This window comes from Lichenostomus cassidix, chromosome 10, assembly GCF_008360975.1.
Source record: "Lichenostomus cassidix isolate B80296 chromosome 10, HeHo_3.0, whole genome shotgun sequence".
Taxonomy (NCBI): domain Eukaryota; kingdom Metazoa; phylum Chordata; class Aves; order Passeriformes; family Meliphagidae; genus Lichenostomus; species Lichenostomus cassidix.
This window is the reverse complement of record NC_139491.1, coordinates 19,780,800-19,801,765: the sequence shown is the minus strand read 5'-3', so window position 1 is coordinate 19,801,765 and position 20,966 is coordinate 19,780,800. Positions and strand designations below refer to the sequence as shown.

The following is a 20,966-nucleotide window of genomic DNA, read 5'->3' as shown; positions in this document are numbered from 1 at the left end:
GTGAAACACCACACTGCAATGAATATACTGCAGTGTCCCCCATCTTGCACAAGCCCCTCTCTATCAGGTCACCCATAGCAGGGATGTCTGCTCTGAGCACACACAAGGCATCACCGCAATGTGGTTAGGGAGAAATTCTGGGGAAAAAATGCACCGGTGGCTTCCACCCTCTCTCCCACAGAGGGACACGGGTGAATCCACCTTCCTGGCTGCCTGAAACCACAGTGCACGTGACCCAGACGGGCTTTTCAGAAGACCCAAGTCTCCAGTGGCTTCTGTTTGCCTTTCCCTTGTTTGCAGCAGCATAGCATCTGGATGCTTGTCAGAAGAGAAGGGAAAAAAAAAACCCTCCCTCCTCCTGCTGAACAACCTCTCAATCAAAACAAAGCCGGAGCAGCAGCCAAGAGCTGGGAGGCTCTTTTGTTTAATGTTCAACATCCCCCGGCTGGGCCAGCATGCCCCCGAGTGCAGGGAGCGGGTGCAGGGGCCCGGTGTGGGCAGTCTGGTGGGTGAGGGCTGGCGAAGAAGGGGCCAGCTCGGCCACCAGCCCCAGGGCCAGCTTGGCCATGCAACAGTGGCCGGTGGGGCAAAGCCGGCACTGCTCCTCTATGCACGGCCATTTTGCTGAGCTCGGCTGCTCATCAAGAGCTGCCATTCCCTCCCAGCACCAGTGTCCCCCCAAACCAAACACTAACTCAGCTCCAGCCATGCCCAGTGACCCAGGGACTGACCCAGCCACTGGACCCCATGCTTATGGGTCCAGCAGCACAAGTTCTTTTTCCTCCCTGCTGCAAGTATTTTGAGCTCCAACTGCTGCCCCTCCAAATACTTTTGGGGGCTCCAAGGAGCTGCCCAGACACTGACTACAGCCCAAGGCAAACCTGCTGGAGGTGCTCAGCCCATCCCAGAGACCCTGGAAGGTCTCAGCAGGGTTATTGCCAGTGTGTTTCATCAAGATCAGCCCCATCCCTGGAGAAGTTATCACCTGTGTCCAAACACAGCCGAGATTCACACCAAGAAAAAGGGTATTTAGGGTATTCAGCTCCTGAGGCTTCACCCCAGGAAGCAGCAACCAGAGCCATATGCCATGGGCCATGTCCACAGACACCATCACTGGCTGTTGAACACGGGAGTGAATGTGAACTCGCCTGTGGACACAGAGTCACGGAGCACCAGCTGACATGGAAAAGTGTCTGGCAAAACCCAAAGCAAAGCTCCTTCTTGCACCCAAGGAGGACTCAACAGCTGCCAAACCCTACAGCAAGATACTGGACAAACACAAAAGCAGAAATAGAGGCAAGTAGGGTGAGCTGACTGGGACACAGGCTCACTGTGGCACTGAAGCACCTCATCAAAGAAAAGCACTCCCTGCTAAAGTGCTCATTATTCCAGCCAGAGAGATACAACAGAACCTCTTGGCTAGCAGCTGCCAGCTCAGCATGCACCTACTATGGGGAGGTCGCCTACCCTGGGCTGAAGGCAGTGGAGGGACAGTCTCCCTTTCTTCATCCACAGATGGACACCAGCTTCCCTGCCTGAAAGGGAAGTGGGAGCAACACAGGGTTAAGCAGAGGGCAAGCTGACGGAAACCAAAGGTTGGGCTGAGTCACGTTGTGGCCGTTCCTGTTTCAGTCTGAGCAAGTTCCTCGCTTCCCAGGCAGGCTTTGTCCCCAGGCCAGAATGAACCCGCCATCTCCATCCTCTTGATGCACTGCCTGGAGGAGCTGCCCTCCCTCCCACAGCCAGCACGTACCTCTGCTCTTGGCTTGTCCTTTGGACTCCACATGCAGGTTTTGGGGCATTGCTGCAGTTTTCAGGAGACACGATGAGCCCAACACCAAATCCCCCACTGCATCCCACTGGTCCTCCACCCAGCCTCAGGCTCCTCTTCCAGACACAAAACTGATTTCCCATCCCTTACCATGCAGACATCTTCCTCCTCCTTGCCCACAGCTTTCCCGACCCAAAGAAAGCCATCCAGCTGCAGCCAGGAGGCTGACGAAACACACACAATGCTTCCTCCTAAGTGTAAACGTGACACATGCTCCTGCAGATCCAGACATCAAACCCCTTCTCAAAACAGGGATCAGCCCTCCAGGCTGAGCCTTCACTGAGGGGGTTGTACTTGAATCTGGACAAGTAAAATGGCAGAGCTGTCCTCACCAGATGTCTGCATGGAGAAGAGAGAACCATTTGGGTTGAAAGGGACCTTAATGCCCATCTTTTTCTACCCCCTGCCATGGGCAGGGACACCTTCCACTATCCCAGGTTGCTTTAAGCCCCATCCAACCTGGCCTGGAACACTTCCAGGGATGGGGGAGCCACAGTTTCTCTGGGAAAGCTGTGCCAGGGCCCCATTACACTCACAGGAAAGTATTTCTTCCCCATATCCCATCTAACTTAGTCTTCTGCAAGTGAGAAGCCATTCCCCCATGCCCTGGCACTCCCTGTCCAAAGTTCCTGTCACTCCAGGCACTTGTCCCAAGTCCCTCTCCAGCTCTCCTGGCGCCCCTTTAGGCACTGGAAGGAGCTCTAAGGTCTCCCCAGAGCCTTCTCTTCTACAGCTGAACATCCCCAGCTCTCCCAGCCTGGCTCCAGAGCAGAGCGGTTCCAGTCCTCGGAGCATCTCCATGGCCTCCTCTGGACTCACTTCAGCAGCTCCACATCCTTCTGATGTTGGGCCTCCATGGCTGGAGGCAGCTCTGCAGGTGGGGTCTCATCTGAGCAGGGCAGAGGGGCAAAATGCCCCCCTCTCCTGCTGCCCACGCTGGGGGATGAGCCCAGGACACGGAGGGGTTTCCAGGTGCCAGCACACATAACCAGGGGTGTGGAGCTTCTCACCCACTAACACCACACCTCACATTGGCATCTCCAATTGCAGAGGGTTTCTGCAGTTGAATCAGTGAAAGAAATAAATCGTTAATAGTAGCAACACAGCAAAGCTGTGCAGGGTACAACCTAAGGTCCAGCCAACGCCAGTGCTGGCTGTCACAGCACCCAACACAGACGGCTACGAGGGAACATAACAGCCAAGCATTTTGAGGTATTTCCCAAACCAATTCCCAAGCTTCTATCCTCCTCATGCTTTTCCCAAGCCAAAACACATTGCCCTGTACACCCCCGCAATGAGTTTCTCCTCCACAAACCCACCCAGATGCCCCAAATGTGGACTTCCAGCACCCACAGCCTTTAGCAGGGGCATGTTAGTCCATCACGCAAAAGGCCATCTACTGTTCTTCCTGGTTTCATTCACTTTGGTTCCACTGCCAGAACGGACAAAGGAACAAAACTGAATTTTACAGGCTTCAATTACCTGCCTCAGGAGTCTTCTTCTCAAGAGGAGGAAGCACCAACCTCTTCAGCAGCCCTTGTCCCAGAGCCATCCTACAGCTGACCATCCCCACCACCCATTTCTCCGTATATGCTCCCCACCACATCTCTGGTCTCAGCACTTCTCCCAGCGTCACTGTGCCCTCCCCACTCATCCCAGCGCCCCACACTGTGATCCCCACACCACAGCAGAAATCCTCCCAGGGAACCTCTGGCTGCAAACACAGTGACGTTTCTTATACTCCCCAGCCACTCTCCTGACACGCCAACACATGTTGATGGCAATAGGGCCAAGCCAACCCAAACGCACACACTTGTGATACTCACCTTGTGCGTGACAAACAGGTGGCTTCACAGGCACACACCAGTGACACCCTGTGTGCTGCTGGCACTGAGGAAAGCACAGACCTCCACGTGCTCAAAGTCTTCCTCCTCTGCACCAGAACTCGCATCAGCCACTGAGATTGCCCAGAAACCAGCAAGGAGTCCTGAAATGGCCATGTCCAGACACAGCCACGCAGCCACCCAGAGCCCAGCACCGCCTGGATGGACAGGCGGTCACTCACCCTGTTGGCTGTGTGCTGCTGGCAGGGCTTTTTGTGCCCCTGGTGACCTGGAGGAGCAGCTTGGCCAGCTCAGCGTCACTGCCACATGTTAACAGAGGAGTGACACATCAAACATCACCCACAGCCACCCACCAGCCCAGGCTGTATCATCACCACAAGTGGGACAGAGCCCATGTACCATCAGCAGACCCGGGAATGAGGTGGTGACTCCTGTCAGCCCTGCTCCTTGTGCTCACCCACATGCCCACGCAGATCCCACATCCACTAATATGTTAAGGGATCCTTCTCTGCACATGACGCAAGCACAGAGAAACAAATTCCTTCAGGAGCTGCAAGGAGCCTTGACATACAAGGAGAAGTTAGAGGGATGCAGAGCACAGCACGGACTCTTTGTGTCCCCTTGGGAGATGGAGCAGGGAAAGCACCAGGATATCACCTTGACTTCAGAGTGACAGAGGCCACAGAGGCCTGGACCCCCTCAGCACAGCCACAGCACCGAGGAAACCAGATCTCAGAGGGTAGAGCAGGATGGTACACGGAGCACAGTGTCTGCATGTGATTTGCTCACACGTGCTTCCTGACAGCCAGGCTTGACCAGTATCATTCCACTGCCACATCCAGATGCCAGCACATCATCATATGGTCAAACCACCTTCACGCCAGATCCAGGAGGCACCAGCCACACGTCAGTGCTGGCCCCAGCAGTACAAGACACACAGTCTTGCTCTCTTGTCACCCAAAACATCATGTCCCAGCAACATCATGTGAGCAGCAGCAACAGCACCTGCACCCCAACACCTTTCTTACCTTCTCCGACTTCACCTTTTTCAGCTGCCGGCACTCACTTTCTCCATCCTCCAGCTCTGACTTTACTCCCAAGGGATTGAGCGCAGCTCCCGTGTCAATAGCTATACTCCCAAGCTGCTCAGCAGCAGCAGGCTCTGTCCCCTGGCCCCCATCGTACTGTCCCACCCTCACTGCCAGGGCCAGGGGCTGCAGCACACTGGGCTCCTTCTCCACTGCAGCCCCTGCACCCTCACTCCTTTCCTTCTTGCTTTTGGATGAGCCACCCTCCTTCTCCTTCTTGGAGCCAGCCACACTGCGAGATGCCTTGGCTGACTTCTCCGAGCCCTTCGGGGTGACGGTGGGCACCAAAGCACCCGAGTTCACGCCATCCCCAGAACGTCCTTGAGCCTCCTTCTTGCCACCAGCTCCCTCATTGGGAGTGAACAGGGAAGACCCCGGGGTCGGCTTCCCACTGTCCTTGCCAGTCTTGCTCCTTTTTGACTTGGATTTGCCCTCCTTGCCCTGCGGGCCCGGCACTGGGCTCACAAACTTGATGTTATCCGGTAGAGTCGCAACGGCGTTGGGTGCCGGGAGCCCCACCTCCTTGGAGCCCGACATTTCCAATTTCTGCTGATCCTTCTCCAAATCAGCGTCCAGGTCAATGATGAGATTCCCTACACCAATGTCCCACTCATCCCCGCTGTCATACGTCTCAACCGGGTTCGCATCAATTCCTTTCCCTCCGGAAGCTCCGCTGCTCAAGGACATCTTAGACTTAACGGCCCCTCACGGTTCAAGGCTCTTCCCTGCCTCTACACCCTGGGGGTCACCTACGTCCTTGGAGGGCTTCCAGTGGTTGGGGTCTGCCCAGGTGACGGCATCGCTGCTGAAAGGCAGAGCAAAGAGAACAGGGTTACTCACACACAAAGAGCCATGTGTAGGTAGATCACTGACAGCCACACCTGCGGACAGGAGAGATATGGGCAGGGTGAAAACCCCAACCTCTCAAATCCCCCTTGCAGCTTCCTTCTGCCACCCCCTGTGCTGGGGCTGCTTCACGGCCGTCTCCACAGCAGCGACCATCTGGCACCGGTCCTCAATCAATATCAGCCCTGGCAGGTCATGGCTCTCGACTCCAACAAGACATTACTCACACATTTCCCCGATCACCATTTCCCTCTGAATTATCGAGCGCAGCCCCTGGGAGGGAGGATTGACTCTTCTCCTGCCAATGCCACCCGGAGGGAGGGCTCCTCTCCACGCCAGCCTCGCTGCAAGGGACAAGAGCTGCTCGCCAGGGAAGTTGAGTGCCTTGGTGGGAAATAAATCCCAGGCTTCAGAGTGCCTGTGACACTAGGGTCACATCAGAGTGGCCATGGCCAAAGGCCAAATCACAGTGGGAAGAAAAAGGTTCCCATCCCGGATCTCCAGGCAGCGCAACACAGCACCCAGATTTGGGGTGTTTACCACCATCACCTCTGGCCATGATAAGCTTCCAATGGGAAACGGAGATGCAATTGTACAGGTACCCAGTCTTAACTGGGAAGAGGGGGTTCAGAACTACCTGCCGATGCCACAGCTGGCCCCAATGAGCCCAAAATATCTCTTCCATGCTTCCCAGCCCCTCACCCAGGGAAAGCAACAAAAAAGACTCCCACGCGCAACCTGACACAGCACCCGAGTCATGGCAATTATCCTGACGAGACATAATTAACACACGTAACAGCTTCTTCCCAGCACCACCCAGCCAGGCCGCCACCTCTCCAGAATCCTCAAGAAACCCTTGACCACCCATTTGGATGAGGCTCCTACGCAGCGGCACTGTCCTCCCCTTCCCCACCAAGCTCCAGGACCGCCTGCTCCTGGTACAATTTACAAGCAACACTTCAAACACAGGTGACTTAAAGAGAAATGAGAAGGAAAAAAAAAACCAAACTACACACAAATTTCTTCAAACCCCAGCAGGCAGGAGCCTGGAAAGCAGCTTCATGGTGCGTTTCCAGAGATGCAAACGCTACAAATGCCAGGGATTCTTTCATCAGCCAGGCTGCCGCAGCCAGACCATTTTCCATCTGCTCCCCACAGCATCCTCAGCTCTGTACAGCTAATAATCTGCTCTCTGACAGGTCATTACAGAGATTTTTAACCCCAGGAGCTGGGGGCTTGCATGCAAGCTGGAAATGAAAAGCACTGACCTCTCATTTCAGCGGCAGGGAAAGTGCCGAATCAGGAGATCACTTTGTGCACCAGAGTCGCTAACGGCTTCCCAAAGCTGCTCTGGGTGTTCCTGTGGCCTCCTCCTCTTCCTTCTCCTGCCCCAGCATCTGCTCCCCAGTTTCAAGCTGGGGTGTCCAACCCAACCCAACCTCTCCAGAGCCTCTCTCCAAATCACCAGTGGGGCTGCAGATTGGCAGCAACCACCTCACCTCTGCACAACACTCTGTGTCACGGATCCGCAGCAATTCTTTTGTGCGGGTAGGCAAAGCCAGTAACTAGCTGGATGAACCAGATTTTTGGCTGGTAACAGGCCCTTCCCAGCCTTAAGCTGAGGCATGGAATCTAGGAACAATCCCAGTGGTGCACCACTGATAACCACTGATGCACGGGAGCAACCCACTGGAACTGCCAGCGGAACATGAAATTCAGTCTCCAAATCCAAAAGTTGCCAACCCAAAGTTGGAGCACACGAAGGGCCATGGCAAGCTCAGGTCAGAGGGACAAACAGACAAGGATCTGACCTTGCAGTGGCAGGAGAACAACAGACAATCTGCAGGGTTGTACTGCAACATGCATAGCATCACCTGCTCCATGCAACACCTGCACAACGCCAGCTCAGCCAGCTCTCCACTCTCACCAGGGAATTCACCTTGCTGCTCCAAACGTGCACATACACACGCACACACAGCTCCATAAATACGATTTATACATGTGGAATAAGCAGAGCAGATGAGCGGGACTTGGGTCTGAAACTCTGCAAACAGCAGCAGCTTTTGCCAATTCCTACCACAACAAAAGGAAAAAGGACCCCAGAAGTCCACTGGGTCCCCAGCAATTAGAGAGCCAGAAACAATCAGAGGGTTAGAAAACAAGAGGAGCAAAAACCCTCACCCGACGGAGAAGGTGCCAAGAGACCCCAGGCTCTGCTAATGCAGACAGAAGGGTACGACAAACAGGACAGACAGGAACATGCTGTATTGGCAAGAGCAGGGTAAAAGCACATCGTGCCAAGAGTGGGATAGGGAACTCAAGACATGCCACCACAGGAGGAGGGACTAGAGCAGGGATCACCCCTTTCCAGACCAGAGTTGAAGGCTGGGACCCTGGAATGAGATCTAGAGGGATCTCCTGAACATCTTCCATTGCATGTTGCTCTAAAAGCATTTTCCATAGCTTTTTCCTCTCCCCAAAACTCCCATCCCAGTTCCCCATTTCTGTACTCCACTATTACAGGCTCAATCTCTGCAGCCAGAGGAGCATTTTGGGTCCCTCTCTCAAGCCAGACCCCCAAGGGACTCCAAACTGCCACATTGTCATTATTTTGGGTGCAAAGGAACCCCTGGCTACTGCACCCCATGGCCTAGAGAACGAGGTGACTTTCCTACTGCCTGCTTTGCCCAAGCTAAAGAAGCACCAGGTGGTATCCAGACCCTCCCCACTCTCCTGCCAGGGGAGTAATGCTGCCACAAATCACAGCATCTCAGAAAACAGTGAGGAGATTGATTCAGCTGTAAACATGTCCTTCCCCTTACATCCTGCCATCGAACGATTGATCCCCACACAACATGAAAAGCATGTGCTCACTTGTTGGCCTGGAGACCTGCCAACAAAGCATTTTAAGAGCAGTCCTGAAGCACAGATCCTACAAGGAGACAGCTTTCTGCTTGGGAATGCTGCACACACACAGCATCAGACATGAATAATTCAGCTCCATTAGGTGCTGAGACCTCTATAATCCACATCTATGGGCTGGGACACAGCCAAACTGTATTCAGAGACAAACCTGAAAGTTCACTTTCAGGGCTGCACACACACCGAGAGACAGCTCTTCCACCAGAACAGCTCCACTTCCAAAAGGCAGCAAGGAAACCACACCAGCCCACAGCTCTTTGTGCTAAAACTGGTGCAGGATGCTCAGAACCCGCCAAGCCCTTGCCACTCCAGCTTCCTCTGCTGGTTACTGGAGGCCAGGAGACCAAAGCTGGAAAGGACTGACTGCCCAAGCGCAGCGAGATGTAGGAGAAAGCTCTTCTCCTGGCAGCAGCCAGCCCACACATAGAGAGACTGTCTCATAGCCATGTGCTCCAGCCTGCAGCACTCCAGGATCAGCCTCTGGTGGCTTCCAGACACGACCGACTGCAATTTTCACCCGATTAACTTTCAGGAATGCCCGCAAGAAGGAGCAGCAAAGTGGACAGAGAAGGGAGGGAGAGAGAAAATCTGCAGGACGCAGCATTTCTTCCGGCGGGTACAAGGCAGGGAGCAGAGGGGTTTGATGAGATGGCTGCTCCAGCTGGGAGCAACCCTGGAGAGCAGAGCCCTCTGCTTCCTCCCGAAAGAGCCAAAGGCAGCAGCATGGAAGGGATGCTGCCCCTCCAGCTTGCCAAACCCCCAAAGGGCTCCCCATGAGCCCCCTCGCTGACCCAGCAGAACGAGGGGACGCAGTACTGAGGCCCTTCCTCCCACTGCTGGCAGCCAGCCGGCTGCTCTCCCCATCCACTGCCTCTGCACAAGATCCCTTTTTGTTTCCTTTTACGACTAAAGAAACTCAGGGCAGTCGGGGGGAACATACTGCCTTCCCCGTGCTGCTGCGCCCACTCCCCACTCAGCTCCTACCGCCTTGCCTGTAATCCCCCAGCTGGGCTTGTTTGGGTTGGATTTTTGTTAAGTAACTCCCATGTCTTTTCTGCAGATTTCTTTTAAAGATGTTCCTTTCTCCCTGCCCCCTCTCTCTAGAGCCGGGGAAGAGAGAAGAGAAAAAAAAGAGAGAGAAAAAAAAGAGAAATGTTGAACGTGAGCCAGCTGGCACGAACAAGAGGAGACGGAGAAATCTGCACAAAGGAGCTTCCTCACTCACTTGCTGCTTTCAGCTCAAGAAATCACGCAGGGGAGGAGGGTTCGCTCTCCCCCAGACATCAGTCAGACCATAGCAGACAAAGGAGATTTGCCATGACACCCTCCAGAACTTGCCACCCAATGGGGGCAGGATCCCTCCACAGCCTGCGCCCTGCGGGAGTCCGAGCTGTTGCAAAACACACCGAGGCGCAGGGCTTCAAAACAAGCTGTTCAATGTGGAATTAAGCAAGATTTTGAATGGAGAAGCTGCACTCCTGCCTCCGTGCTCGCACAAGGCGCTGGGAGAACTTCGGTGGCTCTCGGGGCTGAGCAGGACGGCGCCGGCAAGCTGCCAGGAGGGAGAAGGCTGAGCCCAATTTGAATAAAATGGAGCCACCCTTCTTTTTTTAATATGGAGGTGCACCCTGTCAAGACTACATCTTCCAGCATGCACTGCAAACAGAGTGCCCAGAGAGACAGAGACAAACTTAGGCCAGAACTCCCAAGTTTCCAAAGGCTGAGCCTTGACACTGGAGATGAACCTGACACAGGGCAGCACTCAAGTGATGAATCATTTGTTGGCATTCTTGGGAAAAGCTTGAAATATTTCAGTCTAGGCATGACAAAAGTAGGACAGATGAAGTCACTGGAAGAGGCTGGAGATAGAGGAAAGTGGAGAGGTGAGCTGAGACCACTTTGGTGGAGGGGAAGCCAGGCAATCACCCTACCTCGAGAAATTTATCAGCCACAACAACCACCTGCTCCCAAATACACACTCAGGCCTCAACTTTACATTCATCATCAGGCAAAAGACGCTCCTGGGATCAAAATTCAACCTCACACCCACTCCCATTCATGCATGACCTTAAAAAAAGACTTTTATAGCAACATTCTACACAACTGCAGCACATGACAATGTCCAGCAAAGCTGTTGATACAAAAGATAGGCACACAGTGCCCATGTGTTTGAAGAAAATACCAAAATAGCTAAAACCTAGAGTTTGCTTCTTATTGACACTTCTATAACCTCAACACCATGAGGATCAACTCAATCTAGGGCTGAAAAACCCAGGGTTCTTGAACATGTCTGGCAAAGACACCCTCATCAGAACACCTCGCTTCCCTCAACTCCCATACACAACCCTGATACACAAAGCACACAGAAAGGGGGAACACAAAAAGGACCAAGCATTTCAGGCTTTCCTTTATATCGGGGAAAACCGGAACAAGTACCTCTTTAATCCTCCCATCAGTTTTGCAAGTGTCATCACCAAAGTCCCAATTTTTTGTCTGTTCGTGCCTCAAGAGCCCACAGTTCTTCAGATTTACAATTATTTGATTTTAATGTCTCTCAACTTGTGCATTTTTATCAAGGTACTACTTCTGTACTGAATAAAACATAGCTCACATTTCCTCCACCAACTTACAAGGAAGTCCAAGAGCTTCGTATTTCAAGGAAACTATCAGTGAGAGAACCATCACATGTTCCTTAGGTCAATCAGGAGGCACATTGCCCCTTGATTTCTCTATAGGTCTCCTCTTTGTAGCTGCCCGTAAGTCCAGCAACATTCCTATACACACACAGCACCCCTGCCGAGAGCTGGCAGACCTCCTGCTAGGCAGGAGCCAAGTTTGCAGGAAAGGCCGTGGTGCTGGGGTAAAACAATGGCATGGATTGAAGGACGATCAAGCACAGTGTGAGCAAGCAAGAGTCATGCCAGAGCTTTGTTACAGCTCTGACAGCACTGTCCGGTGTGAGCCACGTCCCCTTTCCAAGCCTCTGCCATGGAGATGAGCAGGGTGCAGCAAGGTTCAGGCTCTGGATCACAGCCTGCTCATCCAAAAATGCCAGGACAGACATCTTGCAGCAAGCATGACCCTGCAGACACTAAAATCTCTGGCAGCTGAAAATGGCCAAGATCTTTCTCAGCACCCAAATCCACAAGCGCAAACTAGTGCCCAGTGTCTAAACTTTTGCCTGTACAGGGAAAGAGGAATTGAAAAACCCACACGTGTGGGAGAAAAAGTACTCAGTAGGTAAAATGACAGAACAGCTTCCTTCCGGCAAGCTCAACTCCCAGCTCTACCCTGAATCAGGGCTGTCCAACAAGGATTTACCCCTCACTCCTGTGTCTGCATGCTGGAAGATGCCCCTATGTAACTGCCATGCCCAGACCTGCACAAAATGGTTTAATAATAACCAGAAACACAGCCCTGTCTTCACCCAAAATCTGCATCCCCTGCTCACCCCACGATCTTCATGTGACACCCTGTGGGTGTCACGGCATCACTGGCACCCAGCATGTGCCCAGCAGGCACTGGCAGTGCCACAGGAGCAGAGCGGTGTCACCACAGGGTTTGGCTGTGGAAGACTGACACATGGACCATTGGCAGCTACACAGTGGCAAAAGCAAAAAGCAACACTGTGAGCAATAACTACCCAGGATTAACTGGGAAGTGCCTTGGGTGAGTCTACCCCAGACAAACCAGTACCTCCCGGCAGCACCAGACACAGCCCCGGTGCTCCCCTACCACCACAAAGGCCATTCTTGTTGAGCCCAGCCAGCCATGTCGCTGCTGGCTAGTGCCAGAAATAACATTAAACACTCAAAACTAGATATCTGAGCTAATCTGCTTGGCACTGCAATGCTCCCCACTGGAATAAACTTGGGGAATGACTGTCCCTTCAACAGAGAGCTGGTTTCCACTGGGAAAGTGGAACTGCCATGTGGATTTAAAACCAGTGCGGTCACATCCTTGCTAACCCCAACACATAAGTGAACTGATTTATGAGGCTTAAAGGTATCTGAAGTGGTGGCCTGCCCTAACACACAGCCTAGAAGGGGGTAGAGGGCACATAAAAATAACCCAAGAGGTTCCCAAACTTCAGCACTCCATGCAGGCTGGAAGATTGCCAGCAGCAAGAGGAAGCAGTAAGATGGATGTGACCAGGAAAGATCCTCAAAGCATCAGTCACATTGATGGGAAGAAAGAAGACCTGGCGAACACTGAAGACAACCAACAGGCATAAATAACCACCGGAGTAAGTGCCAGAAAATGGAGCTTGCCCTTTTCTCCTGCTCACCCAAGGCTGCCAGCAGGGATGCAGGAAGGCACCCAGGTGTTGGCAGCATCCCGAGCTCAGGGCGTCAGTGAGAGCAGGGCAGGCACTACTGAACCAGCCGTTTGCTCCCTTTCCTTACAGGGCTCTGGAGGCAGTAAGGCTCCTCACCTTGCTCCTGGTCTCCCTGCCATCCGCCAGCCCCATGGTGGGCCCAGTCCCAAACTGGGTTCTATTGGTCACAGACATGCAGGTATCCAACAAGGATCACCCTCCTCCACAGAGATACAGCAGGAACAGCAAATCACTGGCTGCACTACCACACCAAAGTTGGTATCTCTCTTCCATCTTCTTCATCAAAAGGAAGAGCACCGGAGTGATCCCAGCTGAGCAGTGTCTCCCAGCCACAGTACTGCCTCGACAGGAGAGGGGTACAGCAGCACAGGTCGGAGAGGACAGCCAGACACTGGCTTGCTTGCTCCTAAATTGCTCCCAGGGAAGGGAGAGCTTCTGGGCTTTACTTCCTTTATCTCTCCTTTTAGGAGCAGAGCACACAGCCAGCCTTGGCTGTTTCCCAGCCTTCAGAAGGGGATGAACATCTCTCCACCGCTCCAAAACCAAAGGAGCTGCCACTTCACCTATTAATGCCTTTAATTCCCTTCATTCGATAACCAATTAGGGCACCTTGGCTCCCAAAGCTGAGGCTCCGTTTGCAGCAAGGCCAGTGCTTGCGGCTGTAATCCCTCTTCCTGTCACATCATCAGCCTGGGAACACTTTGGGAAAAAAACAACCAGACTGTGAAGTAAAGGAGGAGGGAAGGCAGATGCAGACAGGGACAAATGCAAGCAGAGCAAGTACCATGCCAAGAAATCCCCTTTTTTTTCCCTGGGAGGGATAATAAATAGGTGTATCTCCTAGATTAATACGGCACATTTGCGGAACTCTGATATCCATCAGAAAGTTGCTAATTTGTGCTAATGACCCATTGCAAATTGCCGAATTTTGTGAATTAGCCAGCGTACAGGAATACAATAAAACCCAGGGAAAACCATGCATCAAAGCAGGCTGGGGTTATTTGGGGAGTCCTAGTGCACTTGGAATTACTTGTGTCAATGGATGCAGAGGGAAGGCATAGGTTAGATGTGAAAAAACAAACCAGACATCCTCAGGACAAGAAGAAATGTCAATAAGGCTACCAAACCTTTGGGGAAGGAGTAGTAATTCTCCCAGAGATGAGCAAGATTCTTCCTCTCCTATTGGGTTCATGGTGGCTACTGTTAGTGAAGTCATTACACACCTCATTTTCACTCCTTTAAAGCTGCACAGCACACTCCTCCTGATGCATCCTTCATTCCCTTGGAGAAGCACCAGGAAAACTCCAAATCAAATCTCTGGACCCACTTGAACCAACCATGCTCTGTTTAATCCAAACCACAAATGGGCTCAGCAAATTCATTAAAATCAATTTTGTCATCAATAAATCAGAGTAGCCCCGTCGCACATGATGGAGCACTGTAGAGATCTCATCATTCCAGCCACTGGAAGAATGAGCAGCCCAAGAACAGCTCAGAGAGAAAATCCAATACCACAAAATCCTTTTGTGCTTGGGGAAAGAGCAACATAAAGTGACATCATCTTTCCTTTCATTACACCATGAACACAGCAATGAATTGTAGAAGTTGAGCATCTAACGTTTCAATACAAAATATCAAGGTTCTCCTGAAATTGTCTTTATTCCTCCACAAAAAACTGCACTTGCATCCTTTCATACCACTCACACCACATCTGAGTTGACGCTCAGCAGCTACGTCAGTGGGTTTTGTGTGCGTGAAGGACACTCAGCTGCAGCGGAAACAAAACAACCTCTTGGGCTTGTCTCAAAAACTGATTTTTCACCCAAATGCAGACAAGAATTGGTTTCCTTTAAAGAAAAAAATCAATCACAAGAGCAACTGGAGTCCCAGAGCAAGTTTCCTGGTCAGGCAGCCATTCCCTATTTTCTTACTGTAAGATTGTTCAAGCTCAACCTCACTGCTTCCTCTGACACCACGTCATACCTCAAGGCACTGACCCTCAGTAGCAGGAAAGTGCATCTGCATGGCAAAATAAGCCATGTCCCAGTGGGATCTCTTTTCCTGCCCTTTCCCAATACAAAGCAACACCCTTCCTCATCCAAGTCAACCCAGCATAGGGACACAGAGCAGACCAGCTGCTGCCAGGGTTGTCAAAGTTCTGGTTCAGGAGCCACACATGGCCACCAGTGAGCTCCCAGGGCAGCTGCATGCTCCAAGCCAGCTCATCTACCTAACACTGATCTTAGAAAAAGTCCTTCATATCCACATAGGCTCCTCAACACACCTCCAACCCAACCCCGATGGAGTCAGACACCTCTCTGCAATGGCATTCTCATCCCTCCACCCGCTGCCACAAGCACCCAAATTAGGATGTTCTCAAGTAAGCAGGCAAGATCCAAGGGAAAAGGACAGGCTCTCCCCATGCCCAGAGAGCCCATGAAGCATCAGAAGAGGCATCATGGGAGAACTGCAGACAGCCCGGACCACCTCAAGGTGCTTCAGGGGCTTTGGTGCTTCCCAAAAACTCTCTCAACAAACCACCATCAGCTGCAATGGAAAACAGGTTTGGGAACAGACATGTGACTGCTCCAACCCCAAGCTTGGGGAACCAGCAGTCCATGTGCTGCAAGAAGCCTGCTATGATAACCGTGGACTTGACTTCTCTATGACCTTGGTAGGTGGCCACCCCATGGACTCCAGCACTGACCCACTCACTGCCTTCACCACATACAAGCAACTGAGCGCAGTTAAACTGTCACCAGCTCCTGGAAGGTCACATGCAGCCTCACCTCCTCTCTGTAGGGAGCCAGCACGTGATGCACTCCCCAGGAGCATCTGCCCACTCACTGCCTGCCCTCGGCAGGTCCATGACTCTGGCCAGGAACACTGGCAGCAGAGCCAGCACTCATATCACTGTGCACACAGGATGTCATACAGCCCCAGAACAACATACCTGGGACCATAAATACCATCTTATTTACATAATGCTCTGGATAAAGGGGACAAAGAGGCTTATTGCATTACATCTGGGACTAGTATTGCATCAGTGCCCACAGGTCCTAATCCCAATGAGAGCTGTGCTGCACAATGAACAGTGGGACAGTGCCGAGGTGCATCCCCATTCCCAGCCCAGACAAGGTCGAGCTCAAGGCTTTCTCTCTTCCCACCACAAGCACACAGAGAAAGATCCCTACACCTGGGAAATGCCAATTAAATCAGGCACGACATGTGACTTTGATCCCTCACCACCATCAGCTGAGCCCAGGAGTCCCAAACCCAGACATGGGTCTCCACCTATCCTGGCCTGGACACAACACACAGACATTGACTTTGGGGAAAGGTACCCCCATGCACTAGAAAGACTAGGCAGCTCCTGGTTTTCTTTAATTTATGTAATCACAATTAAAAATACACTGTAAATATAACCTGGAGGCAATTTTTGATTCAAGGCAGCCCTATTCTCCAAGAGAATAAACCAGACAGAGCAAACTCTGCTCTGTCCTTCCTGTTAATTCAAAATAAAGACACCCAAGCTGTTAGGTAGCTCCAACACAATGTGAGAACACCTCAACCACCTTTGAGAGCCCTTTTTTCTCAGAAATTACACCTTTTCAGCTCGATCTACCAGGAAAAAGCTTTTGAGGCAGCAGAAGCAATGCTATGACCACCACCATCTGACAAGCCGGGTGCAAGGGAGCATGAGGAGACTTTGCAACTGAGGCAAGGGAAGAATTATTTGGAGTTACCACCTAGCATGGGGCTACAGACGATCAAATAGATCCCCCCAAATAATCATGCCACTTTCAGCACCCGCAGAGGTAACAAGTGTGTTAAGAAACACCTCCATGCACACACACACCGGCCCCTGAGGCTAACGAGCAGCCTAATGGCGACTCACTAAACACACAGACGAGGTCCTGGCGTCTGGCTTGGAAAAAGGAATAAAACCCCCTCCCTGTGCTCTGGCCATACTCAATTACAGGTCATTACCACTTGCTTGATAATTAATTTCCTCCAGCGGCTCTAACCAGAGGCAGCCCTTATCCTGCACGTCAAGCCAGTCCAGGTGAAACATTAAATCCTTGTCCTTTCACACCACAGCGACGCTGTGCTCCCAGCACTGCACACGTCTCCCTTCTCCTCCTCACAGGAAAGGAGAAAACCTCTCTGGATGAACAAGGGCATAAAAGGGCAAGGATTTGTGTTTTGCGACTGAAACAGCTTCAAAACAATAAATTATTAATTATTTCTGGTCAAGAGTTAATCAATAAAATCAGCTGCCTGGATTTTCTGCCGTGCGTGTGTGGCCGTGTACCGCCAACAAAGAGCTAGAAATGTGCAGCATAATCTGATGCTAGAGTCATCGCACAAAGCGTGGAAATAGGTTTTCCTGAGGATGTCCAGGCGAGGAACTGCCTGTGCATGATGGAGCCCAAAAGACAGCCCTCACGCTGGCATCCTCGGATCTTCTGGAGGGGGAAAGAGCCCATGGAGCTCTTCGGTGTGTGCTTCGGAAAATGAATGTCTAACGCCTCCTCCGAGGGAACGGGCCTTCCCAGAAAGGGGGGGAAAAGGAAACGAAAGGCAAGAGGAGGGCTGCTGGGAGATGGAGGGAAGCCAAGTCTCGCAGACCAGACCTGAACCTGTGACCTTCTCCGTGTACACAACGGGCGGGAGAGCGCACGGCAGGAGTGCTTGCCCCGGCCGGCCGCTCCAGTGCTCGCGGACCCGGCCACGTTGTCACCGGCGGGGTCACCCTCAGATAGGCCCCGCTGGCCAACGGGGACTCGAAGGAGGGCGACTCGTCCTGCAACACCGGGCCGACGGCACACAGCCCGGCCCCAGGGGTGATGCCCGGACGGGCTCCGCTCTCGGGTTCTGACCCCCCACCCCAAACTCACAGGGACTTCCTAAATGCACTGGGAAACATTTAATCTTCCGGGATTTGTACCGACAATCGCCTGCTGGCACGCCAAAAGAGCTGGGGTCCAGAGAACCTTGGCTCCCGCGGTCCCTCTACTCCTGTGCCCCCCAAACCCTCCCTGCACAGAGATCGGGGTGAAGAGGGGTAACCCCGCCTCAGCCCAGAACACCGCTGTCCCCACGGGAACTCCCTCCCCGCCTGCATCACCTCCCCCAGTCCCGATCCTTCCCGCAAAACCTGGCAGAACGGTGACCCCAGGCAGGGGACACCCCCTCCCTACAGCCAAGGGGACGCTGAGACTCTGAGCGCGACCCTCGCGATGGCAAAGGTGGGCCCCGCATCCCTCGGGGACACCCGACCCCCAACGGCCACGACACCCGCGGAGGCTCGTTCGCAACGGCCACGGACAGGACCCGCAACCGCCCCCTAGTCACGGGGGATGGGGGGGAGGAGGGGGCCGAAGGGCACACACACCCTCGTCCCCAATGGTCCCAGGCGGAGCCACCCAGAGCCCCGGTCCCAAGGGTCACGGGGGCGGCACAGCCTTGTCCCCACGGGCACAGGTGAGGGAGGGCACATATCCCCGTCCCCAGGTGGCCCGGGGGGGGACGACGACGACGACTGCCCCATCCCCAGGGGTCACAAAGGAGATGGAGGGCCATTGAAACCCCTGTTCCCAATGGTGCCGGGGGAGGGGCACTCAGAGCCCCGTCCCCAAGGGTCACGGGGGGGGCAAAGCCGCGTTCCCGAGGGTCACAGGAAACAAGGGGGGAGAGCACATATTCCCGTGCTGGCGGTCGCGGCCCACGGCGGCGGCCCCGGGCCCAGCCCGTGTGGAAGGGCGTGGGGGGGCGGCGGTTGGGGCTCCCCTCGGGCCTCGGGGCCCCCCCCCCACGCCCTCCCTTCGCGACGGGGCGGCGCGGAGCGGGGCCGGCCGGGCGCGCACTCACCCGGTCGCTGGGTTGTCCGCCCTAGGTGCGCTCCATGCGGGCCGCGCCGTGGCCGGCGCTGAGGGCCGGGGCCGGGGCCGGGCCGGGCCGGCCGAGGCCGCCACGCGCTGAGGCCGCGCCGCGCAGGCCGCGCCGGGTCCGCCGGGCGGGGCGGGGCGGGCGCGGCGCAAAACGCGGAGGGTGGAACGTGGAGCGGCGTCCCCGGCCGGCGGGAAAACCCGGAGCTATATCCCGCCCGAAGGATCGGGAACCGGAGCAGGACAAAGCCCGGAGCGGTGCACTCCCTGGCTGAGGAGCCGGAGCCGCCGTGGTGCCACCTCTGACATGGCGAGGGGCATTTTTGGTCGGTGTTTCACGCTCTGAGCGGTGTCTTGTCCCCCCCAAGGCCAAGCTTTTAGCTCCCTGAGCCAGCATAGGAAGGCCGGGGGAAGAGTGGGCCATCACCACCCCAGGGCTTCCACACCTACTTCAAAACCCACCACATCGTGCCCCATGCTCCCACCTTTCCTCTCCAAAGACTCTTCCGGATGGAAGCAGCACATGAGTCCCAGCCGTTCTCATGCCCTGCAAGTGACATGTCCCCTAACTGCTCTGCTTCCCACCCAAAGACTCAGCACCGGCCCCGCTGACTGGGGAGGAAATTCCAGCTCATCTCAACCCTGTCCCCTGGACACCCCAAAACCTCCACTCCTTTTCTTAAAGCCTCAGAATCAGCCCCACTGTTCAGTGGGGAAATTTCACCTCACCTCAGTGAGGATGTCCCAGCTCTGTGACCAGGACACCCCAAAACCAGCAAGGTGAACTGGTGTGGCAAGCTGTGCCAATGAGAGATGGGATGCAGGATCCAACCTAGCATCTGGCAGTGCCGAGCATGGAGCAGAACATGGTCCTGCAGATGGAGAGGGGAACACCAGCTCCATCCACCCAGCCAGGGTCTGCTCTGGGTATTCCAGCCCAGAGAGCTGCCACCACTCCTCAAGTGTGCCACCATCCAGTGTGGTTTCAGGAGGGCACCAAAGGAGATGCCAATTTCTTTTGATGCTTTTTGCCCCAAACAAGGACAACGCAAGGCCCAAATCCCTGGCAAAGGAGGTGATGCCAAGAAGGCCAGAAGTTTGTGTGTCTCTCTGGCTTTTGGGGCTCGGGCAGGTGGGAGGGAGCCAGAAAAGGAAAAGAGAGGAGAGAAAGAGGAGAAATCTTTCCTTATACTGATGAAGAAGGGAAACTGCTCTCGCACAGCACAGAGCCAATGCTGACAGGTTCCAAGACAACCTGTATTAGTAAAACCACGTTTCCACTGAAATATTTTCCAGGATTGGGTAAAAGGTTTTCTGGGCATTTGGTGTTGATGTTCAGCAAATCTCAAACCAGGAATGGTGCTTCCGAGGGTGGAAAAACCAGCATCAGACAGGAATGCAGGATGAACTAGGGATGCATCTTTCAGTCGGTGCATCTTTCCCAGCAACTGTGATGCCACTAATACATGAGGAAAATAAAACCCCTGCCAGGCAAGGCAGTTCCATTGGGAATGATCTCAGCATCTCTCCAATGACATGTTCTGCCATGACCATGAGTAGGGCCTGTGATCCAGCCTGCCTGTGGCTGTCAGAGATCCCATGGAATCCTACAGACGACGGTGGACGCGAAACCCTTGGGAATGAAATCTGCAGGCATCATGTAGATGTGAGTTGTGAGTGACAAAGGACAGGGAGGTGACAAGGCAGCTGCCACTGTCGGAGGTGGATGCAGGAGATGGATCTGGTTTAATACAGAGCCAAATCATGGGATGGGTAATCCATCTGAGGAAGCAGTACCTTAGGATGAGGATTTCAACGGACACTAGGTGTGATGGGCAGATGGGATTTTGTGGGATCATAGGGATGGTACAAGATACCACTATGCCACAGCCTTGTCTGATGGTGCTGCAGTCCTGGGACAGGAGCAGGAGCTGGAGCCACTGGGGCTGCACCACCTGGAGTCAGCCTGGCACCTCCTCCCTGAGTGCTCAGACTTCCAACCCTCTGTGTCCCGCCCCTCCCACATAGCCCCCAAGGAAGGCCTCTCCTGCCTCCTTCTCCCCAAAGCACCAGGACCCTAAGACGACCCCCCAAGTACCCTATTTCTCTCCAGCTCCACCCCTACTGGCACCATAGATTTTTCCCATCACTCTCAAGGGACAGTAGGATCTCCATGTAACAAGAGTGCAGGGAAATCTTCAGGAA

At 53.7% G+C, this 20,966-nt stretch overlaps 1 protein-coding gene across 6 annotated transcripts in view; it reads right to left on the bottom strand.

Annotated features, from left to right (window-relative positions):
• ZNF609 (zinc finger protein 609) overlaps positions 1-18,883 on the bottom strand; it is a 76,845-nt gene extending 57,962 nt beyond the window's left edge. For 5 of the 6 annotated variants that reach the window (XM_085071157.1, XM_085071151.1, XM_085071154.1 and 2 more), the window contains exons 1-2: positions 18,745-18,883; positions 4,704-5,568 (exon numbers count right to left, since the gene is read on the bottom strand). In XM_085071157.1, coding sequence (XP_084927283.1) covers positions 4,704-5,450 — 747 coding nt within the window. In that variant the 5' untranslated portion in view covers positions 5,451-5,568; positions 18,745-18,883. The remainder of the gene's footprint in view (positions 1-4,703; positions 5,569-18,744) is intronic. The other variant, XM_085071152.1, reaches the window with a different exon arrangement.
• Positions 18,884-20,966: the final 2,083 nt, after the last annotated feature.